At 40.3% G+C, this 24,975-nt stretch overlaps 1 protein-coding gene and 1 long non-coding RNA gene across 4 annotated transcripts in view; one reads left to right on the forward strand and one right to left on the reverse strand.

Annotated features, from left to right (window-relative positions):
• Nucleotides 1-4,140: 4,140 nt before the first annotated feature.
• LOC148223452 (uncharacterized) lies at nucleotides 4,141-8,321 on the reverse strand. Its single transcript, XR_015804270.1, has 2 exons — nucleotides 7,214-8,321; nucleotides 4,141-6,745 (listed from the first exon to the last, which is right to left on the reverse strand). It is a non-coding gene; the product is annotated as an uncharacterized LOC148223452 (long non-coding RNA).
• A 209-nt stretch (nucleotides 8,322-8,530) lies between these two features.
• The window catches only part of PPP2R5E (protein phosphatase 2 regulatory subunit B'epsilon), a 70,978-nt gene continuing 54,533 nt past the window's right edge, over nucleotides 8,531-24,975 (forward strand). The window contains exons 1-2 of one of the 3 annotated variants that reach the window (XM_014871359.2): nucleotides 8,531-9,035; nucleotides 11,667-11,827. In XM_014871359.2, coding sequence (XP_014726845.1) covers nucleotides 11,671-11,827 — 157 coding nt within the window. In that variant the 5' untranslated portion in view covers nucleotides 8,531-9,035; nucleotides 11,667-11,670. Of the gene's footprint in view, nucleotides 9,036-11,663; nucleotides 11,828-24,975 lie in introns of all 3 variants that reach the window. The other 2 variants (XM_014871360.2, XM_088166326.1) reach the window with 2 other exon arrangements.

Genomic DNA, 24,975 nt, shown 5'->3' on the forward strand with positions numbered 1-24,975 from the left:
ATCACCAGTAGGACTAACACTACTGGTATCTTTTGTGAAGAAACCATTTGAATGGGTTGATAAGCACTGTATGAAAGCTCTGGTGAGTATATTTGTCAGAATTCTGTCAATTTGTCAAAAGCAAAGCAGTGAGGAAACTGGGGACAAGTTAAATTGTTTACACAGATGTATGAAACCAGTTTGCTGAGTTGCAGTGCTACCAGGAATTCTGAAAAAAGTCTCCAAACCGTTGTGTATCAGAATGGTAGTGTGTAACTTCTGTAACATCCCAAAGAACTACTGCTGGATCATGCTGGGAGAAGGCCTGAGGTGAGTTTCAGTGGGAGTAGAATTATATTTGATGCAATCAGAACAGTTTGAATGTCATGGAATGAAATTCTGGATCAAAACCAGTGTACTTTGGAAGAAAGTTTAGTAACTCAGAAAGGATGCTTTATGCAGAAGATGAAAAAAAAATCTATTTTCACATCTTCTAGGATGTGACTTACATAATATTTTAAGATCCTGAATGAAGCTGCAGTGAGTTTTCAAGAAGGAACTCAAGATCATAATATGAATTTGACCTAGGTGTAAATCAGAGAAAAGACAAAAAATTATGTTTTAAAATTGTACTCAAGCAGGCACTGAACAGCATTTCCCTGGAGTATCTCACACTCATGCATCAAGATGGTGATAAAATTTCAAGAACAAAAGACTCTACAAAGATTATGGAACTAAAAGAATGTCTCAATAGCCTATCATTAAAAGCCAGTAATTGCAAGAAACTAATTATTCTAAAACAAACTTGCTGGGAAGTGCTTGTCTGAAGGGCTCTCATTAGCCATTTTACTAAAAGCTTTCAGTATTAGAATTTCAGTGCCTAGTGCACTTTTGATGGACTTTAACACACGACGTGCAGGTGCACACCTATAGAATTGCTCTTAGAAATGAATCTGCTCCGAGGCAGGAGCTCACCTAGAAAGGCACATATTAGAACTAAATATGACTCAGAAGCACACAAGTCTCTAAAATATTTCTTTATTTATTTGTATTTGAGCTGCAATGGCTCAAGTGGGAGCTACAATTTCTTTGGATGTACTAAATATAGCTTAAGACAAATTTTCCAGAGGTGTCCTCTGGTGCTACTTGGTGCCCCAGCAAACTGTGGTTTTAACTTCTCCTTGCTTCTTAAAAATGAAAATCTCAACTCTGTTTTTGATGAGCTCTCACTCAAGCCTTGGCTATTGATTCTTGGCTATAAATTCTTCCAGGTCCCACCTGACACTGGATAATGTTGAAAATTCCCCAAGTATGGGGACAGCACAGCATGTCAAAGAAGCCACTCAATAATAATATGTCAAATATTGCCACATCACAGACTTTATATTGGCTCCAGTTCTTCTGTATTTACTGAGTTATCTTACCCTAAATCTGGTGTCTAGACTTCTCTATAGAGCAGACTTTTAAAGCTGATAGTGCTGCATTTTTATTTAGTATTTAGATAGGCTTCTCCACTCATTAATATGTTGTATGTGTCATGTATGTTGCAATTAAAGCAGCCCACTAAAATATGAGGATAATTTATTCTCCTCAGTGGTTTTTAAAATTTTCCTTTATTGAACCTGTTCAAACCTTCTGCCTCCCTAACAGGATGTGGAAGCTTGCAATATTCCACCTTGCCAGACAACATAAGAACAAAAAATACAAAGCAGTTTTGATAAATAACTCACTAATTCTCCTGTCTCCCTTCTGCTGAAGATCTTGACAAACCTCTGTCAAATTCAGCATGAAGCTTTTTTAGTTCTGAGATAAAGATCACCAGTGTGTGAATCCTCTCCTTCTGAGGGAATTGTACCAAGCCATCTTATTTCTTAGCTTTCTCTAAATTACAGAGAGTTAGAGATAAGGAAGGATGCACAATGGGTTTGTACAGTGGTATATTTCCTGGTTTTTTTGCTATTCTTTTCCCAACCTTGGCATTCTCATCTCTTTAGGCCATCAAGTATGGGAGAGGCTTTAATGACATTCCTTCTCAGTGTTTCCTAAAAATCAGTTCTATCAGAGTGCTCCTTTAAAGTGAGACATCCTCATCTCCTCAAGTTTTTAAACTTCCAGTGCTTGCACAGAACACCGGTTTTGTTCTTGTTCCAGTTATCTATTTTTGAGTGGTCTGCTTAGTCTCGAGATTATTTAGGTGTTTCTTTGCTATTTTCCACCTCAATCTAATGAATTTCTGCCTTTTTCTAGGATTTATAGCTTTTGGATTTCAACTCCAGTTCCTGTCTCAAAGTCCTTTCTTCCTGGTCATTTATAGGGTATCTGAAATTCCTGTGCATGGTAATGGCAGAACTACAACCTCCTAATTCATGTAATTTTCTCAGTTGCAAAATTATCCTATTTGTTTACCTGACAGTGGATCTTGGAAGACTCTAGAAAATACTCATAGTACTTTTCTTTTTCTATCCTTCCCATTTTGGCAATATACCTACATATCCATTCATCCCTACTGCAAAATTTGGAACCCATTAAGACTTGTATTTTAAACTTAAGTGCTGATAGACCCCCACTGATGCAAAGCATTCCTTACAATGCTGAGCTGAGCCACAGACTATAGAACACTTTCATTTGCCGTGACTTGAAAATTTAAAAAGTATCAAATAGGTTAAAGCTGTACCACGAGACAGAGATAAACCAGGTTAAAAAAATACAACATGAATACTTGCCTGTTCTCTTTTACAACAAAGAGAACGAGATCTCTCTGTCTCAGCCTACTCCATCCTCAGGGTCTCTGCACTTTTAAAAAACTGGAGAGTTTTATCAACTGTTCCTATGATCACGAGAAATGCACCAAGCTTGGGAGGGAGCTGGTGATGCTCAGTGGAGATTGGGAAGTGCTGCAGCTCACACACTTTCTGGGCACCTTCACCACGCACACACAGAGGTATTTTACTCATTTGTTCTTTCCAGGGTGATGTTGTAAGTAAAGCTTACAACAAGCTGGGCCACAGTAGAAGGTGCTCACCTGAAGAGGAAGGTTTTATGGCAGTATATATATATTGGTTTGTAACACATTAAATGCAGTGATAACCGAGGAAACAGAGCCAAGGAATGGTTTGGGCTGAGAGAGACCTGAAAGATCATCTCATTCTAGCCCAATGCCATGGGCAGGGACACTTTCCACCAGACCAGGTTGCTCCAAGCCCCATCCAACCTGTCCTTGAACACTCCCAGAGATCCCAGGCATTCACAGCTGCTTTGGGCAACCTGTACCAGCATCCTCACAGTAAAAAAAAAAAATTTGTAATACACAATCTAAACCTATTATTTTTCAGTTTGAAGCCATTCCTCCTTGTCCTGTCACTATATGCTCCTCAAAAAAATCCATCTCCATCTTTCCTGTAGGCTCCCTTCAGGTACTTGAAGGAGACTTGATCACAAAGCAAAGAGCACAAGCCGAGCTCATTTCACTTGGGACTCAGACATCTCCCAGTGGCACAGGGGGCCACGTAACACATGTGGCTGTTTCCAGGCAGTGTCAGGGGCCAGAGGCTGCACCAGAACCTTCTGAGGCAGTTGTAGGTGACAGTTGGGGCGGGCAGGGACAGTTGGGGAGGGGAGTTGGCCCAGCAGAGCAGCGCAAAGCCTGAGGAAGGTAAGAAGTAAACAGGCAGCGAAGGAAAGTGAACAAAAAAATTCAGAAAACTTGGCCTAAAGGAGTGCCCGAGGCCTGGAGGCAAGTTAAGACGCTGGGGGAGGGGAACAAAGTAGGAACAAAGCCATGAATTGGGGAATAAGTGAGAGCAGTGCTGTGCTGGAGGACACAGCTAGCCAGCTGCCAAGGCGAGCAAGCTCCTGCTTATCTTGCCATGTTGACTACAGAAACAGACTTCAAATGACGCAGTGTCTATAAACACAGAGGAAGAATTAGTTCCCATTAGGGTAGTTGTGTCTGTGACCCCAAAATGCTTACCCTACACCCACCAGGAATTCAGTTCCTGAGGGCACTGACAGTGCCATGGCACAGCTGATATCAGGAGGAGCAGGAGGAAGGAGTAACAAGCACTTGCTTATTACTAGGGAAACTTGGTATGGCAATTGCAAACACTGCCTAAAAACCACACCATTCCTCCCCAAAACCAAAAACATCAGTCAGGAAACAACTACAGGGTAAACAAACTTAAGTAAAATGCTTTCTTGTTACATGTGAATTGGATTCAAAAGCAAACAAAAAAAAGTCTCAAATTGTACCCTTTCAATCACAGTGATGGATCAGGACTGTTACTTTGATGCAGCGTTCCACAGTGTTCATTTTTGTTAAAAGATGTATCAGAAAAGCCTTGTTCTCATGCTGATTTGCCTCTTCAAACAGCTCTGCTGCTTCCTCCATACCACTTTCTCTGGCTGGTCTTTTTCCTGATGGTCTGAATAATTAGTTCTCTGGGGAGATCAAGTCTTTTCTTGCTTCCTAGTATTGGAACAGGGAATATCTGGACTAATCCCATGGCACCCTGATAATGCTCCTTTTGACATATAGGAGATCCTTTATGGAGCATTACATGACCCTTCCTGCAGACAAATAGATGTCACATGTGCCAGGTGAAACAAGCTCCAGCTAGATCCATTTATGTTTATCACTCAATACAGCAGGACTTCCACAGTGGTATCTCTGCAGCAATCCTGTTTGATAAGCTGCTCTGCAAAGAGCAGAATGCCAATGTGGATGAAAGCTCCTGTATTCCTGCCTGGGTGGCCATAACAGATGGTCTATAGTGGAACTCCAGTCACACAAAAAAACGTGAAGTGGCACAAATCTGAGTCACTGGTACAAAAATCTCTGTTCTGGAGGGCTCTTGACTGCTGTTCCGACTGTCTGGGTGCTAAAAAGCAGAGCTGAACTGGGGAGGAGATGGCCCTGAAAATTCCTTTCCAGCTATTTTTAAAAAGCCCTTTTGTAGGAGAGTGATGCAGTTTAAGATTTAAAGAGTAAGTTTGTCTTGTACCTTTGATAGCACTGGAAAAACACTGATCAAAAGGATTTATTATTGCTTGTAGATCTTCAGGAAGTGCTGCATGTACTGAATGTGCACATATTTTCATATATATGCCCACACACTTGTATGGCAGATGTTGGCCATGTGAACCTTTATCTGAGGAAATTTAATTTTTATTCTTGCAAATTGGTATTACATGTATTTATAAAACACATACATAAACATGTACAGATACACATCCACTGCAGAACAGGTGTAAAACACCTGTAGTACTCAGTTCTTCTCCATCTCTGCTTGGGATTCATGTAATCATTTTCAAAGTAGCAATTTTTACAAAATACAAGCTAAACAGAGAATAGAAGGACAAGTAACAGTACCCCTTTGAAAAAATCAGCATTTTTACATTCATACCTTATGTTGTGCTCTGAAATCTCATCACAGATGAGGACTTCACAGATTAAAGTAGAAAAAAGAAAGCGACCAGGAGATAAATGGGAAGCCTTCTGTCTAAAATCTGATGGCCACGTGATAAAGAAAAGGTAAGATTTTATTCCCTGCTAAAGCCAGCATTTTTTCTTGAATTGTTACTGTCCAAACATCACCTGATATAAAACACATCATAAAAATGCTTTACACAGCCAAAACGGACCATAGAGACCACATGATGACCATATAAGAAATGAATTAGCTGAATGCATTATTTACCAGCTTGTTCAGCTGTACTGAAAAACTAATTCTGTAGTTATTATACCAACTCAGAATGAGGAGTAAAAACATCTGTGTGCACTGGACAGTGGACTTGGACAGCACTGTTGATTTTTATCCCCTTCTATGGCAGTTATTTTAATAGATACCCACATCACAGCCTTCAGTTTTAGATTTTTGGTGTTTTACAAAGATGGATTCATCTCATACTAGGAAAACTGAAGTACAATCATGTAAAAGGACTTGCTCAACTGCACCTGAAGTGCCAGTGTAGCCATCAGGCTGTGCTAGAACCTCCTTTCTGCAGAGTGTGCTGCCAGAAAGTTTATGAGCTGCTCAGTGCACTGTTCACATCAAAAACAGCACACAGGACAGTGAACAGAACTGAGGAATTCCGAGCTACCAAAATTAAGCACATGGAACAGCAAAACATATACAAATACAGGTTCTGTCCCTCGCTAATGAGACATTACTGTTTTTGCCATAGTTTACCTTATATTGGTATAACTCTGACCCACGCTCTTTGTTACCCACCCTTGTTTGCATTTAGATTATTTTAGCTGGTTTAGTCTAAGCAAATTTAAAGTTTTAAATATCTACAAATACATACAAATCACTCTTCAAACTTTAGAGTTACACAACCCTTCTGCAACTATGGCACAGTTCAATCTTAGTTTTGCTTTTTTAAATACAATTCTTCCGAGAAGTGCAATCGATTTACAGAGGATGACAAATTCTACAGTTCTCTGACTTAACATCATGTGGAATTTCATTTTAAAAGATGTCTTGACTGCTTGGTTATAAAATAAAAATGAAGGCATAGCATTAGGGCTGTTGCAGGAAATAATTTCTCAAGCAGCATTACTGTCTACTTGAGGGAGAAATACCTGGCTTGGGAGGTCAGCAGAAATGGATGCGGGGGTAAAACAGGTCAGCAAGATTGTGAATAGATCAGACTGACTCAAAAGCACTTGTATTGGCATGTGTAAACAGGAATGGGGGCTGTGACAGGCCGGACAGCAGGTGCTGGCATTGTTGAGGCCTTAATTTTAGTAGTTCAGTCTTGGGTGCTACAGTTAAAAAAAAAAAAAAAAGATGTGAATGATTTTGAGACAACACAAGGAGAAGACATAAGCATCTTAAGAGATTTAAAACCGTGCCACACCCAGAAGGATTGAAAGGAAGTGAAATTGCTTTGTCTATAGATAAAAAAAAATAGAGGAGACATATATCTTGAGATATAAAGAGGCATTTTGAGAGATGAGAGGCAAAACTGCTCACAGCCATTACAGTTATACTTCAGTTACAGTGGTTATGAGCTTTTAACTACTGTTCCAGGTTCCTCAAGGGGAGCTGGACCAGGCAACTGGCTGAAAATTAGCAGTTTTGAAAGTAGTTTGACAACAGCTTAAATGACTTTAAATCAAGTCTGACACAGTCTCACTTCCTCCGTTATGCCAAAAGCTGAGTCAGGAAGCTGCGTAGGACAACTACCAGATCTCCTTTGCAGGGTTAGTAATGTTGAGAGGATTCAGTACCTGCACAACAGCAGGGATGTGACTGACCCACCAAAGCAACCAGCTCTCAAACTGCCTTTGAGCTAATTCCCTAAAATAAGACTGTATGTCAGAGGGATTTCGTCATATCAACATAGGAGAGCTGCTACTTGTAGACGTCAATTTTTTTTCCTGCCAGAAATACAGGTGAAACGGTGGAGCCTGTTTGAAAACATAACAGTCATATTAACACCATTCCAGAATCACAAAATCAGGTAGCTTTGGAAGAGACCTCTGAGACTGGGTGCAGCCTATGACTGACTGAACACCACCTTGTCAACCAGACCATGGCACATCCAGGCTTTCCTTAAACACCTCCAGGGACAGTAACTCCTCCACCAATCTCCCTGGGCAGCCCATTCCAATGTCTAATCACCCTTCCTGTACAGAAATGCTTTCTCATGTCCAACATAAATCTCCCCTGGCTCAGCAGGGATGTTCCCTGACATCCCCTACTGTGTCCCTTCTGTCACTTGCAGTGTGAGAGGAGATTGAACTCCTGGTACAGCCTCCTTTCAGGGAGCTGCAGAGCACTAAAATCACCCCTGAGCCTCCTCTTTTCCAGACTAAACATCCCCAGCTCCCTCAGCTGCTCCTCATAGGACTTGTGTGCTGTAGACCCTCGCCCAGCTTCGTTACTTTGTAGCCATTAGATGTATTTTGGGAAAACTCCCAACAAAAACAAACAAACCAGAACCACCAAACACCAAGCCATCGAGTAAATAAATTTAAACAAAATTTAGGATACTTAACCATGCTATCTACAAGCAGTCTTTGTGCTGGTCCCTGGTTGCAAGTATATATAAATATACTTAGGGGCAAAAAAAAAAGAAAAAAAAAAAGGTGATGCAGACAGCGATCACACACTGGGCTAAGAAACCCAAGGGTGCAGAGCTGCAGCAGAGGAGAGTGAGGGGCGCAGCCTCTGCTTCTCAAAGGAGGGACCGGCCGGGTGGGTCCCTCCGGCTGCTCCCGGCGCGGCCCCTCGCCCGCAGCCCGTCCCGGGAAGCGGCTCCGTGGCCCCCGAGAGGCTCCGACGGGGCTTTACCTCAGCCTGAGCGCGGCTCCCCCTCAGCAGCGCCGGGTTCTGCTGCTCGGCCGACGGGCCCGCCGCTCTCCCGGGCGAGGGATGCGCGGGGCTGGCGGGGAGGGGGCGGCCCTTTCCCGGCGGTCCCGGCGGCCAAGGCGGCTCCGGGCGCCACTGAGGCGGCGCGTCCCGGCGGCGGCTCCGGTGGGCGGTCGGGGGCGGTCCGCGGGCGGGGGGCGGTGGCAGCAGCGCGCTCGGTTGTGAGCGAGAGCGAGTGCGTGCGAGCGAGTGCCATGGCCGGAGCCCGCTGAGAGCCACAATAGGAGCGAGACCCCGACGCCCACCGGGACCCCCCGCTCAGCTCTCCCCCGCGCCAGCCGCCGGCGGAACAGCAGCGCTCCCCGCCCTGCCCGGCACTGCCTCTCCCCCCCGCGCCCGCCGCTCCCCCTCGGCTCGGCTCGGCTCGGCTCCCTCCCGCCTCGCAGGGCCCTTCTCCGGGAATGTGAAGAGGCAGCAGCACCGCAGGCAGCGGGGAGTGCACGGGACTGAGCGGAGCCGCCCGCGCCTGAACCCGCCGCCGACGCCGCCCTGCGCCGGGGAGGCCGCGCTGCCGCCGCCGCCGAGGCCGAGGCCTACAGGGCTCCTGCGCCGCCGCGGCAGCGACCGAGCCCGGCGAGAACCGCACTCGGGCCGCCGCCGCCGCCAGGCATCGGCCGCGCTCCGCCAAGGCCGCCGCCGCCTCCCTCCGTCTCCGGCTTCTCTACCAGGAGCGTCAAGGTAACTCCATCGCCGGCCCGGCGGTGCGGGAGGAGGCGCGGGGGGCTGCGGGAGGACATGTTCCAGCTGCGGAGATCCCGTCTGGAAATGACAGCCGGGAGCGGATAATTGCGCCTCTGCTCCCTTCCCCGCCGATATCCGTCGGTATTTTCACTTCTCCCCCTATCCCCCCCCCCCACCCCCCACCCCACCCCCGGGACCGGCGGATCTGATGAGCGTGGCTTCGTATTTACCAAAATACTCGGGGAATAGAGCGGAGGGAGCAGGGAGCGGTGGCCGGGTTTGCAGCTTTCCCCCTCGCACACAATAAATAATCTCGGGCTTTATTCCCCCCGCCCCCCCTCCCCCCCACTGTTGGTGGAAACAGAGTATTTCCCTGTGATAGTGCATGCAGGGCAGCGAATGTTCATTTGGAGAGACGAAAAAAAGATCAGTGTTTACTGTAAGGTTGTTAGGCTGGATGTAGTCTTGTTGAATTAGAATTAGATTTTAATAATTTATAAAGCAGGTTAGGGAAACTGTTACTAAATTTACAGCAGAGAAGTGTCAGTAAAGCTGCTTGCTGACACAATGATCCTGCAGTTTAAGTGATCTACTTCAGTCGCTGTCCATTATTATTTTTATTATTTTTTGTAATTTAATTTGGGAAGAGCGTGCAAACATTTCTGCAGGGATGGTTACACTTTAATGATGCGCGTGATGAGGAGGGGAAGCTTTCTGATGAGATGAGATGGGGCCAAACCGATTCAGATTTAGGGAATGAATTTTTGCTGGTATTTTCAGAATTTGGTTTATGTAACAGGTAACTTTGTGTGTTTTTTGGCGGACTGTTGAAATCTTAGAAGTGGGTTACTAAAGTACAGGCCATTCTATTCCAGTTTATCTGACTTTTTTATTTATTAATCTTGGCTGGGGCCTGAATGCCCTGGTGATGGTGGCATATTTTTTTTTCGCCCAGATGATAAACAAGACCAGTTTAAGGTACGGGTTCATGTTGCTGATAGTATATTATATTTAGAAAGCCTAAGCTGGTAGCGAAAGAATACTCCAGTAGAAATCAAAAAGATGGAATAAGGTTTTTTTTTCATTATTGTAATGCCAGCTGCACAGTTCAGCTTCTGGGTGCTGCACATGCTTCCTTGAAGAAGCCATGGAGTTTATACTCCATTTTTGATAGATTCAGTGCACCTATATGTAATTTTGCATTAAATAGCTCTTATCTTTTGGAGCTTGTTTACACTGTTGCAATAAATCATGCTTTCGAAAGCTTTTCTTACAAAAGACAAACCCAAATAATGCCTGTTTCAGTGGATTTGGTAATCTGTGAAACACACGAGTAACCAGATATTTCAATAAAAGTAATAAGTACTCGAAAGTGTTCTGTATGTTGTGGAATCAACTTCTTGTAGCACTCGAGTCACTTTGGTAATTGAAGTCAACAGACATTGAGGATGAGTAATGCTTTCCAAGGACACCTTCTAAGACCCTGATCCTGCAAGTGCTTACGCCCGTGCTTAACTTTGCACGGCTGTCTGTCCTGGCCGAAATCAACAGAGCTGCCCTCGTTAATGGTCGTGTCATTAATGCAGATGAGGCTGCCGATTCCAGTGGAGCTGCCCATGCTGGTGGAGCTAACTGTGCACCGAGCTGCCTCTAACGTGTAGGCCTGAATTCCTCCTGTCTCCTCTCCCTTGAGTATTACTCATGTGTTTCATCAAGCTCTGATGGGCCTTTTTAACAGACAGGACCAGACTAGTAAATAAAACAGCTGGATGCATTAATTCAGTGTTTGCTAGTGCTACAGAATCAGCTGCAGGAGTACCACCAAGGCAGGTTTTGTAGGAAAGAAGCAATGCCTATTGCTGAGGCCAGCTGAAGTTGGGAAACAAACAAACTTTTGCTTGCAGAAGCCTTTTTTGGCTCTCTGCCTCTCTATGCAAACCTTGTCTGTCTTATGCCCTTAGAACAGTTACAGCTACCACACTGCCAGTCGTCCAGAAATGCCAGGACATGGAATAACTACGTGTAAAGGGACTCACAGGAAAATAACTGAGTATTTCTGAAATGGAGAATAAAGAAGTAATATGTACAGTTTATCAGTGTTAGTGAAATTGTGAAGCATAGCAATACTTTTTACTGTACTTTCTTAAATTTCTGTAAAATCTTGTATGTAGGTGTGGCAAATAAATGCCATTTTTGTTTTGTCTTGTGTTTTTTGCCCTGTGCATATGGATGACCTTAATGCCAAAAAACCGTCTGTGCCTTTTTGTGTACCCCTTCTTTAGCAGAGTGAATTGAAATGACTTCATCCCAAAGAATGCATAATTTAAAGCTACAGTCAGGTCTACAGGTGTATGAAGTTCTGAATGCAGTGATGTCAGCATTAGGTCTGAAATTTTTGGCACATGGGAGACACAGATGAAAAAGTAAGCAAGAGGAATTACTGCACTAACAATTAAGTTCCACTAAGTCTATTCCATCCAAAAAGTGGGTTAGATCTCTTAACAGTTTATCTGTGTGAGTTTTCAACAAGAGAGTAATGCAGGAAGAAGATGTTTGGAAAATTTAGGTTAATTTTTACCTTTTTCACTCATTTGGAACACATTTTTAACATGTGCTTTCCTTCAGTAGGGATATGTCCTCAGCACCAACTACTCCTCCATCAGTGGATAAAGTAGACGGATTTTCTCGGAAGTCCGTCAGAAAAGCCAGACAGAAGAGGTCACAAAGCTCCTCCCAGTTTAGGTCTCAGGGCAAGCCTATCGAGTTAACTCCCCTGCCTCTGCTAAAAGGTAAGATCAAGTACAGTTTTTAATAAATAAAACAATTTTTGCTCTACAGCTAACTTCTAAAATAGAAGTGTTCTATTGTCAGAAATTGCAGGGAAATTTTGCCAGCATTGAGAAACATTTCATGCCAGATATATATGTGTTTAAGCTCTACAAAATATTTTATCTGTGACTTGAGGGTGTGGTAATTGTTTGCAATACTTTTGAAAGTTTAAATTGCTGATGTTAACCCGTACCATGACTTGAATTTTCAAGGCTCTCAGGCTTTGTGCAAGAGTGTTCTGGTTTGTGAATCCTCAGCGGCTGACATAAATCAGCATTAATTTTGGTAAGGGTAAATGGACTTGTGAGCTGAAAGAAATTGGTTTTTAGTATCTTTCCTTGATGTATGGACCTGCATCCTGTGATAGTGGTGCCAACTGCAGCCCCTACAGCAGGAGAAGGAGGTGGGATCCCCTCTCAAAGCATTTGTGTGTGGATAGCTCCCAGGTCCTGCCTTCTGCTGGATTTTGAAATGGAAAGGTCCCATGAGCTGCTCCCTCCCAAGGGGAAAGATGCTGCCAATCTGGTCTTAGGCAAGGCCCTACTCTTTTGAGATCTTGCATATCCCGATGCTGATTGAGTTTCTGCTGGCAGATTTAACCTCTAATTTGAGAAGGGAAAATATAATCCAGCATACTAATCTTAAAAAGATGCCAATATCTCTGTGATACCTTGAATACTTTCCTTGAACTGTAGTTGTCACTGAATTTTGGTACAAATTCAGGGATCAAAAGTACCTCTCAGAATGTCTGTCTGGTGAGGAAGGAGAAATCACCTCTCAGAAGTCTTCAGTGGTGACTTCTGAGAGAAGTTTATTATTATGAGAGGTTTGTTTACTTCTCTGTACTTTTTTTCTTTGCTGTTCTTCATTTCTGCTATAAGTAGCAAAAATAGGCATGACTGGTGCTGATAATTTTGGAAAACAGGAAGTTTAATAGGTTTAATACTATGTATCCCTTTTCTTCCTTTTTGGGCAAGTATGTTCCCCATATTCTCTCACCTACCTTGTTTGACAAATTTGCTAATCAGAGCACTGAAATATATAATAAATGCGAAACTGCACTTTGGTTAGTTCTCAACCCCACTTCATAAGGATACCGTAGTTGCAAAAAAAAAAAAAAGCAAACCCCCCCTAAAACCTCTGACCTTAATTTGTGTCTTTTAAATTTAAGTAAAAGTAGGATTCTGGGATTAGTTCCAGTGGAGTTGTCATTAAAATATTGTGGGGTTCTTTCTGTGGCTCCCTGTAAAAATGCACAAATGGAATATCCTGAGTCAAATGAAAGGTGCACCCAGCCCCCCTGCACTGTGCCTGGTGATGACTTTTATTCAGTATTTCTCAGTTTAGGGTTGGTTGGTGCCACTGGATTTGACTTTGTAGTCTGTAGTGAATATTATTTTTGATTCTTTGAGTGATCCTCTGCAGGGCCAGGAGTTGGACTTCAATGATCCGGTGGGTTTCTTTCAACTCAGGTTATTCTATGATTCTAAATTTTTTTTCTCTTTGTTGTTGAACTCTTTTGTTGTTTTGTGACGATATGATAAAGAAATAAATATTCTTTCAAATAATTTTAAAGCTCAATTTTTCGCTTTTTCAGGTAATTTTTGGTATGCATGTTATTTCATACCAGTTGCTGCATTTTGGAAGGTGACTGGAGTTTATCCTTTGGCTTAAACGGTGGGATTAGTGGAAAACGCTGAGATTTGTATTTGTACAAATGAAGAAATTGATGTTATAATTATTCCACTCTATTCTGTAGTCCCATTCAGGGAGTAAACCAGGCATGGGCCAAGTAAGAGTAAAACAGTGAGAGCCTCACCTTGCAGAAACACAGGCGTGTCCAGGTGCTCAATTTGACTACTGTAGCCAGTCCTGAGGATTGAGATATAAAACTATAATAAGATAAAACAAACAGATGGGGAGCAGAGAGTGTTGGTGAGACATTTATGATTAGTGTCATAATGAGTTACAGTGGTCCAGCTTCAAATTAAGAATCTGATCCTGAGAGTTCATTTTCCCTCTTCACCTTAGTGCAGATTCACAGAGGTGCAGGGATCTACCTGTGCAGATTAATTTGTGAGATTTGGGCCTAACAGTTCTCTAAACAGCAGTGCTGTTGGTCCCTGCAGAAGGGACACTGGCAGCTAAAAATCATGCTGCTGTTTAGAAATACTCTTGACCTACATTAATATTTGTAACATTCAGGATTGTTAAGTCTGCGAGAAGCGAGGAAATTATTTTCTCCTGTGTTTTCATACTTTTCTTGACCAGTTTCATGAAAGTCCTGCTTATTTTTTAACTCCTAGGTTTACACTTGCTTTCCAACAAGTGACCAGTCCTATTACTTCTGTCCAGTAACCGTATGATTTCCAGTTTTATCCTGGAAAACTTTGTCTTTTAAACCGAAATAGAGAAGAGATACCAGCAAAATAGCTTTTTAAAGTTTCAGAAAACCGAACTTAGTTTGGAAATGTACAATTGATAAGCTTCCTGGTTTGGGTAAATTTCAAGTTTAATTAAACCTCTTCAGAAATATTTCAGTATGGGAAATTTTTAGAGGATAGACCTCAAATTCATATTCATCAGATGTGTTTCATATGCATGATGGGGGGGTTTTGCTTACAAACATACATGCTATGCTCTCTTCTGGTTTGTTTGTTTGTTTGTTTTTTAATGGATATATTGCATATTGACATTGGCAGGCTGCCTTATCTCAAACAGCACTTTATGGCCTTCAGTATCTTCTGTGATTACAAGAATCATGTATGCAGAAAACTGGGTAACTGCTTGGTCCATTCCTTGCAAGTTTTTATACTCTGCCTGTCACCATAATGATCTGAGCACCTTCCAGTAGTGTATTAAGTGACGTGACTACACATCTGTCACATCTTATCTGTTCTCCTTCCTTTCCCTAGGGGCAGAGTCACATACAGTGAAATGGCTTGTTTTGGTAGTGTTTTAATGCAGTCTGTTGTCTTCTGTGAGCATCCTAGCCTGTATTGTAAAAACAGATAGATAAACCAGCCTTATTGTTGTTCATTTGGTAATAAAAATATTTTGGGAAAGAAAGAAGAGGTACTATGTTTTGATGCTGTGTACAAGTCTGAAGGATAAGCTGCTATTTAGTAAATGGAATAAGAACAACTGGAATTTTCAGTGTTGCTCATTTCAGAAAAAAAAGTATAGAGAAATGAAGTTGTTACTCTCATGTTTCTTTAAAAAAGTGTGTGTATGGTATAGACTTGTAAATAAACATTTAACGTATTTGGCAAACAAGGTGTTCTTTCTGAGGCTCTGCTGGGCTGAGTTGAGGCTTTCAAAAGCCCCAAGTCAAAACTGCTGTTTGCCTAAAGACTTAAATTTTTAGATTATTCCATTATATTTTTATTTATTGCTTTATGACTAAATCTGATTTGAAGTTATCTTTTAAAATCTGACTATTGTCCAATATCATACTTTAAACCCAGTGTTTTCTCATTTGTTTCAAGTGTAGAGGAATGGGATGAGAAGTGCACATGGGAGTTGTGACACAATTGCATTTTGCCCGTGTGCTCTTCTGTATGTTTCTCACATGCATTCTTTTGAAGGTTGCATGCTTTTCCCTGGTGTATCTTGCAGTGCATGATGGATTTTGGCTTTACTCTGAAGAGGCTGCTGGTATCACCCTGGCTGACAGGTGCCTTAGGTAACTGGCTTGTGGCAGAGCAGTCCTGGTGAAGGGCCCTTTTTTGGGATTGAGTAATTCCATCTGCGTGCCTTGATTCCCTCCTAGGTTTGCTAACCAGGTTGGTGGTGTGCCTCAAATCTCTGCTTGTTCTGTAGAGGAAAATAGGATTGTAGATGCATTGGGTAGGTGTATTATTTATTGGAGGGCTATTTTGCTTTCATTTTGTATAGCTGCTCTTTTTACTTAGAAGTCTCTAGAGGTGGAACAGCAGGAGTGCAATGTTAGAAAGCATTTGGCTGGAAAAAGAGTATATTGTAGTGCTGGACATGTGAAAACAGAACAATTTCAGTGTTGCCTGCAAAAGGGGGAGGGGGAGTTCATTTGTGTTTCTGCACGGTCTGTAGAGGTAGGGGAGTGCTCAGAGGATGAAGACATAGACAGAGATGATTAAAAACATCATGTGTCTTAGGAATGCACATTTAGCATCCTGAGAAATTGCACAGAAAACTTGGATGTAGCTCACAGCATCGTTCCCACTCCCCTTGCCCTCATTAAAAATGCAGAAATTAGGCAAAGCAAACCATCCAAAAGTGAGATTGTTAATTGTTAAATCATTTGTATCCCATTTTTATAATTCAAGGTGTGTTTTTTTTGTCATCCTTCCTCATTTTCCAATGTTTTAACATAATTAGTGAAGGTTACTTTCATGTTCTCTGCAACTATTGTATATTTTTGGTGAAAAAAATTTCAATGTATGATTTTTATTTTTAGATGGTTTTTCTTCCTTCAAATAAGCACTCAGAGCAGAAGTTCTCTGTCAACAATACCAATTGCTTTGCTACCTCAATATTATGAAATTTACTGAGCTTCTAATACATTTATCAGATAGTTTCCATGGCATTAAAGAATTGGTGTAGTGGCAACAAAAGAGCATTGCATAGTCAAAAAGGGAAAAATCTCTTTCCACTTGCTATTTGCTTTTGATCATTAAATTATTTTCCTATAGCTGAGATTTTATTATAAGCTTTTCTTATGAATCCTATCTACTGGTCAAATGCTGAAGTTCCTAAATAGTAAAAAATCCTAACACTTTGAAAAGAATCTTGGCTGAGAACTGCAAGATGTGCACCTTCTGTTCAAATACAGTTACTTTTGAATTTTTAAAATATTCCTTTATCATGAAAAAAGTCTGGCCTTTGCAGACCTATGGGTGCCACCTAAAACTCTTCAAATGGGAAATAGTTATGGTTTGAGTTGTAGAAGAAGAAAGACAGAGCTGCTGTTTTCTGTTGGCTTCCGTGGGAGCTGCCTGCTTATCTTGTCTGTGCTGCTTTTCATTGGAGAAATTTGGAATGCTTTACAGATATCAGATATACAAATATCAGTAAACTGTTAATAAAATCGCTAAGCTAAATGCTTTCTTCTCATCTATAAACAGGAATTTAGGGTCATAGTGGTTATGATTTCCCAAAATAAAATTCAGCTTTATTTACAGAATTAGAAATAGATCTTAGGGCTCCTAATTTATTGCATGAAAGCAACACTGGAACTTGGTTTGAACTGCATGTGCATAATCAGGGATGAATCCTGGAACTGCTTCTAGGAATTTTATGCCTGTTCTGGTTGATATAAATCTGGACATAATAGGCCATCTCTGTGTAAGATTTGGGAACAGGGCCACAATCTCAAAAGGAAGAAGGACTTAGCCCATTTAGTATTTTCTTTATGACTATGTATGATGTTCTAGTCAGAAGTAATACATTTCTTCACTTTCTTTGTGCTCTTGTCAGTTGGTTTTTGTGCGTGCACTTTCTTTATAATCTGTTAACATATGTTGATTGTAGAATATTTTTTTCCAATAATCTTAAAAGGTTTTTGGTTGTTTCTAAAAAGTGTTTTGATGGTGTTTAGAAAGGGCAATACACTAGTTACTTTTTTTTTTTTTTTTTTGATTGCTGGTTACTGTCTCCCATATTGGGAATGTAGTTTTATAAGGCAGCATTTGTTGAGAATGGGCAGGTTAAGTAAAAGAAATACCCTCTTATCTTTACAGTGTATGAGTGAAAGTGCAATTGGTGAGGAATTCTGTCAGCTTACCCCTGATATTCCAATGTTTCCAGTCAGTTCTCTGTATTCATTTCTGAGTCTCTCTAGGTCTGGCAGTTTTCCTGTGGCCAGAGTGTTGGTGGGTTATTTTTTTGCTTTTTGGGGGAGGGTGGTTGGTTTTATTTTCTTTTGTTTTGTTTTGCTTCTGAAGCCTCCAGTGTAATTGTTTTACTTCCGTAATTTCTCAGCCTGGCTTCTGCAAGTGTTTAGTGATGATGATTCTCACCTTTTCCTTTTTTTTTTTTTTTTTAAATAATTTTTAAAGTGAAGTAAGTTGTAATTATGTAAAATGGGTTTCTGTACTCTTCACAAGATTGAGTCTAAAATCTTGATAATTTTCTGCAGGATGTTTAGACTTTATCATAGAATCACAGAATCACTGAATGGCTTGGGTTGGAAGGGACCTTAAAGATCACCTTGAACAGGGACACCTTCCACAGACCAGATTGCTCAAAGCTCCATCCAACCTGGCCATCATCATGAAAAGCTTTTGATTTCAGTCTGTACTTGTACACTATGTCTTTATAACATTTCCCAGTATTACTTATATCTCTAATATTATTGCCGTTTTCTTTTCTGTGCCCAAGTGTAACCCGATGGGTCTGTAATAAAACCTCGTGTTTCTGTAATAAGTACCTCCTTTATATTCCTTTCCTGAAGTACCTTCAACAAATATAAGTTCTGGTTCAGCCAAGCTATTATTTCTATATACTGCACATGATTATTGAAGTATAGAGCTGCCTTTATAATTGGTTATGTTATGGTGCTTTACTGTTGTGAAAGAGCACATTTTCCATGTCTCTGAAATTATGTGTGTATTTATAAAATCTGTGTTTGTGTATATTACATGTGTATAATATATCTGTGTATATAAATAAGCTATAGATATATTTAATGTCTTATACAAAGTTTAGGTTTTGAGTTTATTTAAATTTTCTCCTCTGTTTTTAAAATAGGATATTGCTTCTGTTTATTGGTAGAGCTTCATAGTAAGGCAGCAGTCCTTTCACATTCATCCATTGTAAGCTCCTGCCTCCCTGAGAAAAGAGCACTTTCATTAATGCTTTCTGGGGAGTGGGAGGAGGACACACAACTATTTTTAGGTTCAGGGTAACTTCCTTTCACCTACAGTTTTTTCATTCAAGTTATTACTGTTTCTTTGGCTCAATCAGGCAAAATTCCTTAGTAACAGAGGAGAAGACTTGGGAAGTTCAGGAAGTTTTGGTAGGGTGGGTATTTATGGATTACTGTCATCTTGGTAACTGTATAGCTCACAAGTATCAGGAAATGGGCTCACTTTGCTTCATAAGAGGTTAATGCAAGTCTATTAGAAAAATTATTATAAAATTATTCTATTAGAAAAATACCAGAATCTTCTTTCAGCGAGTATGGCAGCGTTCCTCTTCCTTTGAAACCTCCCTGGCTGTGTCAGTCTGGTTGCAGGTGCAGTGACAAGAGGGTTTTTTCTGAGGGTTTTTTTCTGGTGGCAAAATTTCTTTGAGAAGTTCTCGAGCCAAACGCGGCCTCTCATCTGCTGAGAGAAGTGTCTGTGGGGCCAGAGTGTAAAACAGATTGGTAGAAACATTCCACCTCCTCCTGATTTTAGTGATGTGCTTGATCCCGAGTCCTCTCCAACAGTTAATTCAGCAGATCTGAAACGCTGGTGGATATTTATGTAGGCTTGATAGTTTCTGTGTCTGTGGTTTTCTGCTTAAAGTAAAAAATAGTGCAGCTACAGTCTGGGGATCTTTATCAAGCGTTTCAAAAGATAAGGCAGCTGTCCAAAGAATCAGTGTAAAATACTTTTCTGCCCTTAGTTGTTGCACTTGGTTGAAAATTTTGTCTGTTTTCAACGAAGTCTTGGAGTCAGACTGAAGGGGAATCAGTTTGATCAGGAGTAATAATGATCCACAGTAATGGAAGGTTTTTCACCAGTAATTTTTTTCTAATTGTTATGTTAAACCAATCTAAGAGTATCTACATTTTCGAAATTATACACGTGTCAGTATCAATTTACTTTTGAATTTCCTGTAGGAAGTTTATTTTTCAAGTCGCAGTATCTGATATTAATTTTTTTTTTGCATGAAAACAAAATATTCAAGATTTTATTTTGAAACACTTTAACGTTTTTAATACATTTTATTAAAAATGACAATTTGTATTTATTATTTTTATTGATTTTTACCACTCTACTTCCTTTCCAATATGTATGACAGATTCTTAACTGTAGTATTTTCCTTGGCTGTGAAGTGCAAGGTCCTTCCTGTAGCATCTGCAAGAGTCTGAGGCAGAGAAGGAAAATAACACAGCAGAATTGCTGTACCTGTTTAAATGGGCAGAAAGCAAAAAAGTGAAATGGATAATTTCTGGGTAGCTGCCTAAAAGAAAGCGTAGAATATCAGATTGCTGTAAAGTCTGTTTTACATGGTTGGACGTGGTGCCAGCTCTTCTGTAACAGCAGCTCCTTGTGTTCCCCGAGCTGAAGAGCTTGTTCTAACACCTCAGTGTTGGACTTCAGAACTGACTGACTTACAAGAGATGTGGAGACAAGCAGTCTGCTCTTATGGTTATAGAAGTTTGTGCATAATTAGGGTATATCTGAAGATTTTTATGAATTGGAAATGGTGCATCTCCTGCAAAACATGAGTTAAGGATTCAGCTGTCCTTATTTGATGGTATTTTGTAGAAGTTGAAGTAAACCCAGTGGTATCTCAGGAGTGATGAGTAAATGCTGACACCTCTGTGCCCCTGCTGGTTAAATGTATCAGTTTTAGAACTTGACCCCAGCAAGAGATATGATAAACTACCCAGTTACAGCAATTTTTATTCTGAAAAATCAGATACTATCATGAAGAATAACGTTAAGTTGAAATTGTGTATTGTCTGGAGAAGTTCTTTGCTCTCAGATTTTGATTAAAATGATGAAATAAATATAAGTTGCATGGTTATCCATTTTATATTTTCATTGTGAAGGCTGGCTGGGCAAAAATGTAGTTTGGGTGTTGGGGGAGGCGTTTATTTGGATATTTTTTATCTTAAGGAGATCTGTCATTATAATTATTAGTGAGTTTCTAACTGTTTAAGGAGCATCAGAAAAGGTTTAGTGCCATTAAGAAGTAGTGACTGTAGTTTGTGTTGGATGTGGTCTGTAGTTTTCTGTGGGATTCCTGGAAGGTTTTAGGGTACATTGCTTGTGATGTATTTTTGCATAATGCTTGTGGCTATAGCTCTAGTCTGAAGTGTGCATCTGTTGTTTGGGATTTCTATACTTTGCAGTGTCATGAGTTGAATATTTTTGTGACTTTCTTGGCTTTTCTTTGCACGTGCTTGTACTGACCTTGGATTTTCAAGTTTTACAGTGTAGGTGGTAGCAAATTTGTTTGTTGCATTCAATGATTTTGTCATATGGATTATGCTGCAAAGGAAATCTACTGCAACTTAAATTTCTTGTATTACAAATTGATACTCTGAATAGTCAGAAATTGAAGGAAGGATAATTTCAGATTTTAGAGGAATTAAATATTCTTATTTTTCCTTTATGTTACCCAATAGGATGTACTGTAAACACATAAACTTTCATTAGTTTTCTTGGCAAATTTCGCTCATGTGATTTCCACTTTCACATTCCAACAGCAGGACATAGATGTTACGTGCAGTCTGTATAAATTATAAAGTCTAGTTGGTGTTTTCTGATTTCATGTAAGGTTAACTGTTCAAAACTATTTATAGAGAATATATTTTCCTATGGGTGTGTGAACAAAAATGCAAAAGATGGTGATTACAGCTGACACAGTACTTGAATCGCTGTAGAGAACAAAACTTACTGGTTGAATATTGTCAGTGTTACCAAGAGAGAGTAAATTTGGCAAATTGCTCTCTTGGTGTTTTCAAATAACGTTTTGGGATGGCTTTTTGAAGAAGTTGAGGTGGCACTGTGCCATCTTGGTTCTCCTTCACTTTCCCTTTATTCCACCCAGCCCATACTTCTGTTTTTTTTCTTCACTTGTTCCTCATCACTGCCTTTCTTACTCCCACTTCTTTTTCTTCCTGCACCCTCTGACGGATACAACAAGGTATTTTTCCACAAGAGGGTGATAAAACTCACACGTGTTAAAACGAGCCCTCCAGGTGGAGGGGATTGCAGAGGTTATTGACAAACTCAGTATAATAAAATTAGCTGTATTTATACAGAAAAAAATAGTCTGCTCATCTTCAGCTCCATTCATGTGTTACAGTGGTTGTTTGTGTACACTTCTGGAGGCAAGACTAGACCTGTCAGGATGGAGATCCACCCTGGGAAGAACATGCCAGCTCCATCCTGCCTCTGTTGCAGTAATCAGACCTTGCTGCAAGACAGTCTTTCATATCTGTTATTCATGCAATCATTTTCCTTTCTCCCCCATGCACTCTCGTGAGTATTTCTTGCTTTTTTTCTCCCCCTCTCCTGTTTACTATGAAACACAACCTCCTTCTTCACTGGTCCTAAGAAACTGCAGTGGTTGAAATTTCTATTCATCTTTAAAAGGTGCAGAAAGGATGAAAAGGTGAGGTGCAGAGAGAGAGAGAAAAATAGCCACTGCTGTGATTTGTCTTTAATAGGGAATTTTAGTACAAATTTTAGTACAAATTTGTATCTGTTTTTTACTGTACCCAGACTTGAACAAGTATTTTACTCTGGACTAGATGCTGCTTCAGTTTCTCCTTTTAGGGCTAGGAAGGCTGGTGGAAGTCAGTGATTCTTACTCCCTCTGACAAGAATAGCTCCAAAATTGTGTGCCTTAAGTGGTGGAGACCATGGCTGGAGTTCTGGCACCTGGGCTGGGCTCTTGGAAAAGTGATTGGTATAGCTGGATGACAAAGATGTGGGAGCAGATCCATTATATATATGAGAGAAGGTTGGGATGCAGGGTTTTTTTAGATGGCCTTCAAGAAGTAGTCAGTATTTCAGGGTGGTTGTTAGCCTATATTTTGGATGCCATAATCTCAGAAGTTTCTGTTGCTGTAAATTGCCTAAGAGTATGATCTGAGCTGCCAGATTAAATCTCTGTAGTCACAAGTAAAAGGAGCTGTTGTGAGTCTCCTAATACTAGAGAAATGAGCAAATGAGTTCTATATTGTGGGTTAGGCATAAGCCAGGCAGTGAAAAGGCTTCTGGAAAAATTCTGAACACTTCATTGCCATGAGTCAGCGGGAATCGTGGCAAGGAAGGAGAGAGGAACAAAGTACTTGAGGTTATGTTTACTCCATCCTCCTATTAACTGTGAAATTCCAGGTCACAGAGTGAAATTTTACACTCTTCTTTAATTTCAGGAAGAACAAACAAGTGTCCCAAATAACAAATAAAAAAATTTCTATCTTTTAAGTAAGACAGCCACAGAGTCAATGATCTTGTCAGAATCTCTGTTAAAATATTTTTTAATATTTCCTCTCTTTAACAGTAGGAAATTCCAGTGGCAAGAGAAATGTGTTAAATTTCTCAGAACAAGTCTGTTCCTCTTCCTGTTCTTTTACTGCCTTGTTTGTCCCTAAACTGCCACATCCATAATGTCCACAGTCAAGTTCAGTAAACAGCATTTGGAGCTCTCGTTTCATGGGCCAAGTTTAAGTTTTGGTTCAAGTATCCCATAATCTCAAGTGGGACAGAATCTTCCAGTTAACACTCTTGAGGGGAACATCCCCACCCTCACAGCAGAAAAAAAAACAATCTACAAAACCCAAATAATACTTAGAATTTCTGTATGTGCTTCTGAGCTGATTCTGAGTGTAAAGGAATTGGGGAGATTCTAATTTCCATTAGGAATGTAAAAGTAATTTTCTTAAGTTTTTGGGATATTCTTCTGATGGAAGAATGCCATAATTCCTAGAAAAGAAATGGCTAGAAGCAGGTTTTGAGTGTTTCTAAGCAAGTTTCTCTTATTTCCTGCTTGGTAAGGAACAATCATTCCTCTTGCAGAAACTTTATTAATCAAGGACTTTGCAGAGAGGAGGATTGCCATGCCCTTCATGTAGATTCCAAGGTGACCTTATTTGACACAAGAGCAGGGTTGGTTTATCTTCCCTTGTTTTGTACAGTTGTTCCCGACATGAACAGGCATTGCATTATGGCAAAAATTCATTTGAGAGCCAAAATCTTCAAAGTGATTTCAGTTGTGGTGAGAAGTGCCAAAACTTCATGGTCAATAAAAAGCAAATTGTTTGGAAATGAGCATATTTTCATGTTTATTTGCTTTTGGATTTAAGAGTTCTAATATATCAAATATAACAAAAAAGCTCTAAAACACCACATCATATACAATAAAAAATTCACAGACTGTTTTTCATTACAGTTCTTTTAAGCTAAAGCACTCAGTACTTGATAGTATTTTTGCCCATGTAGTTTTAAATGTCTGAAGGAACAGGAGCTGTCTCATGTCCAGAGCTGCAACAAGGAGTGGAATAGAGCACCCACCCGTGTGTGCTTCATTTTGGGAGAGTTGTCAAATGGGTGAAAGGGAAGTAATTCAGCCTTCCCCCCATTCCTAGATTCAGTGACTGGACAGACACTCCCTTTTTTTAATTTTAATTTTTAATTTTTTTTACCTCTCATGCTGCATTTGTGGCTAATGCAGTTTTACTGCATTGTTGTTTCCCAGGTTTCTTGTCCTTATTGAATATCTATATTTGGGATTATTTTTCCCAGATGTATTAGCTGATGTTTTTCCAAACTGAATTTCACATTATTTTCTGGCTGTGTAAGGAATTTGCTTAGGTTCCTTTGTATTATTTCTGACTTTACTGCTACTCAAAGTTCACTATTTAATATCCTCAGATGATGTTATCTATATGCTATTTTAATCATTAGATCATTAAAGAAGTTATTAATGTCTGGACTAAATTGATTCTTTTATCTCACTGGTATTTCTTTCCAGTTGGATACTTAGAGATTTTTATCCTTTTATTTCTAGATTTTTTGGCAACACTGTGTATGTCAACCTCCTCTACCCCAAAAAATTGGAGTCTGTTTTAAACATAGGACTTTGAGGGAAAAGTGAAGTATGATTCATGCTGGAATAGGGTAAACTTTGTAAATCAAATCATAATTGAAATTGAAGATATGTTGTAATCATTACATATGTATCTTCACATGGATTTCAATATGCTGTCTTTTGTACTTTCATTTGTACAGTAGTAGTTCTTAAATGATAAATTATTAAGTAAATATTTTCCTAGCGGAATGTGCTTTCTATTTTTGTATATCATCTTGAGAACAGAATGTGATTCCTTTCTGTAGGGTCAGCTATTTGAAATACTTGCCTGTGTTTGTTCTAACTGCATAATCTATAATCCTCAATATGT

Source organism: Sturnus vulgaris, chromosome 6, assembly GCF_052056855.1.
Source record: "Sturnus vulgaris isolate bStuVul1 chromosome 6, bStuVul1.hap1, whole genome shotgun sequence".
Lineage (NCBI taxonomy): Eukaryota > Metazoa > Chordata > Aves > Passeriformes > Sturnidae > Sturnus > Sturnus vulgaris.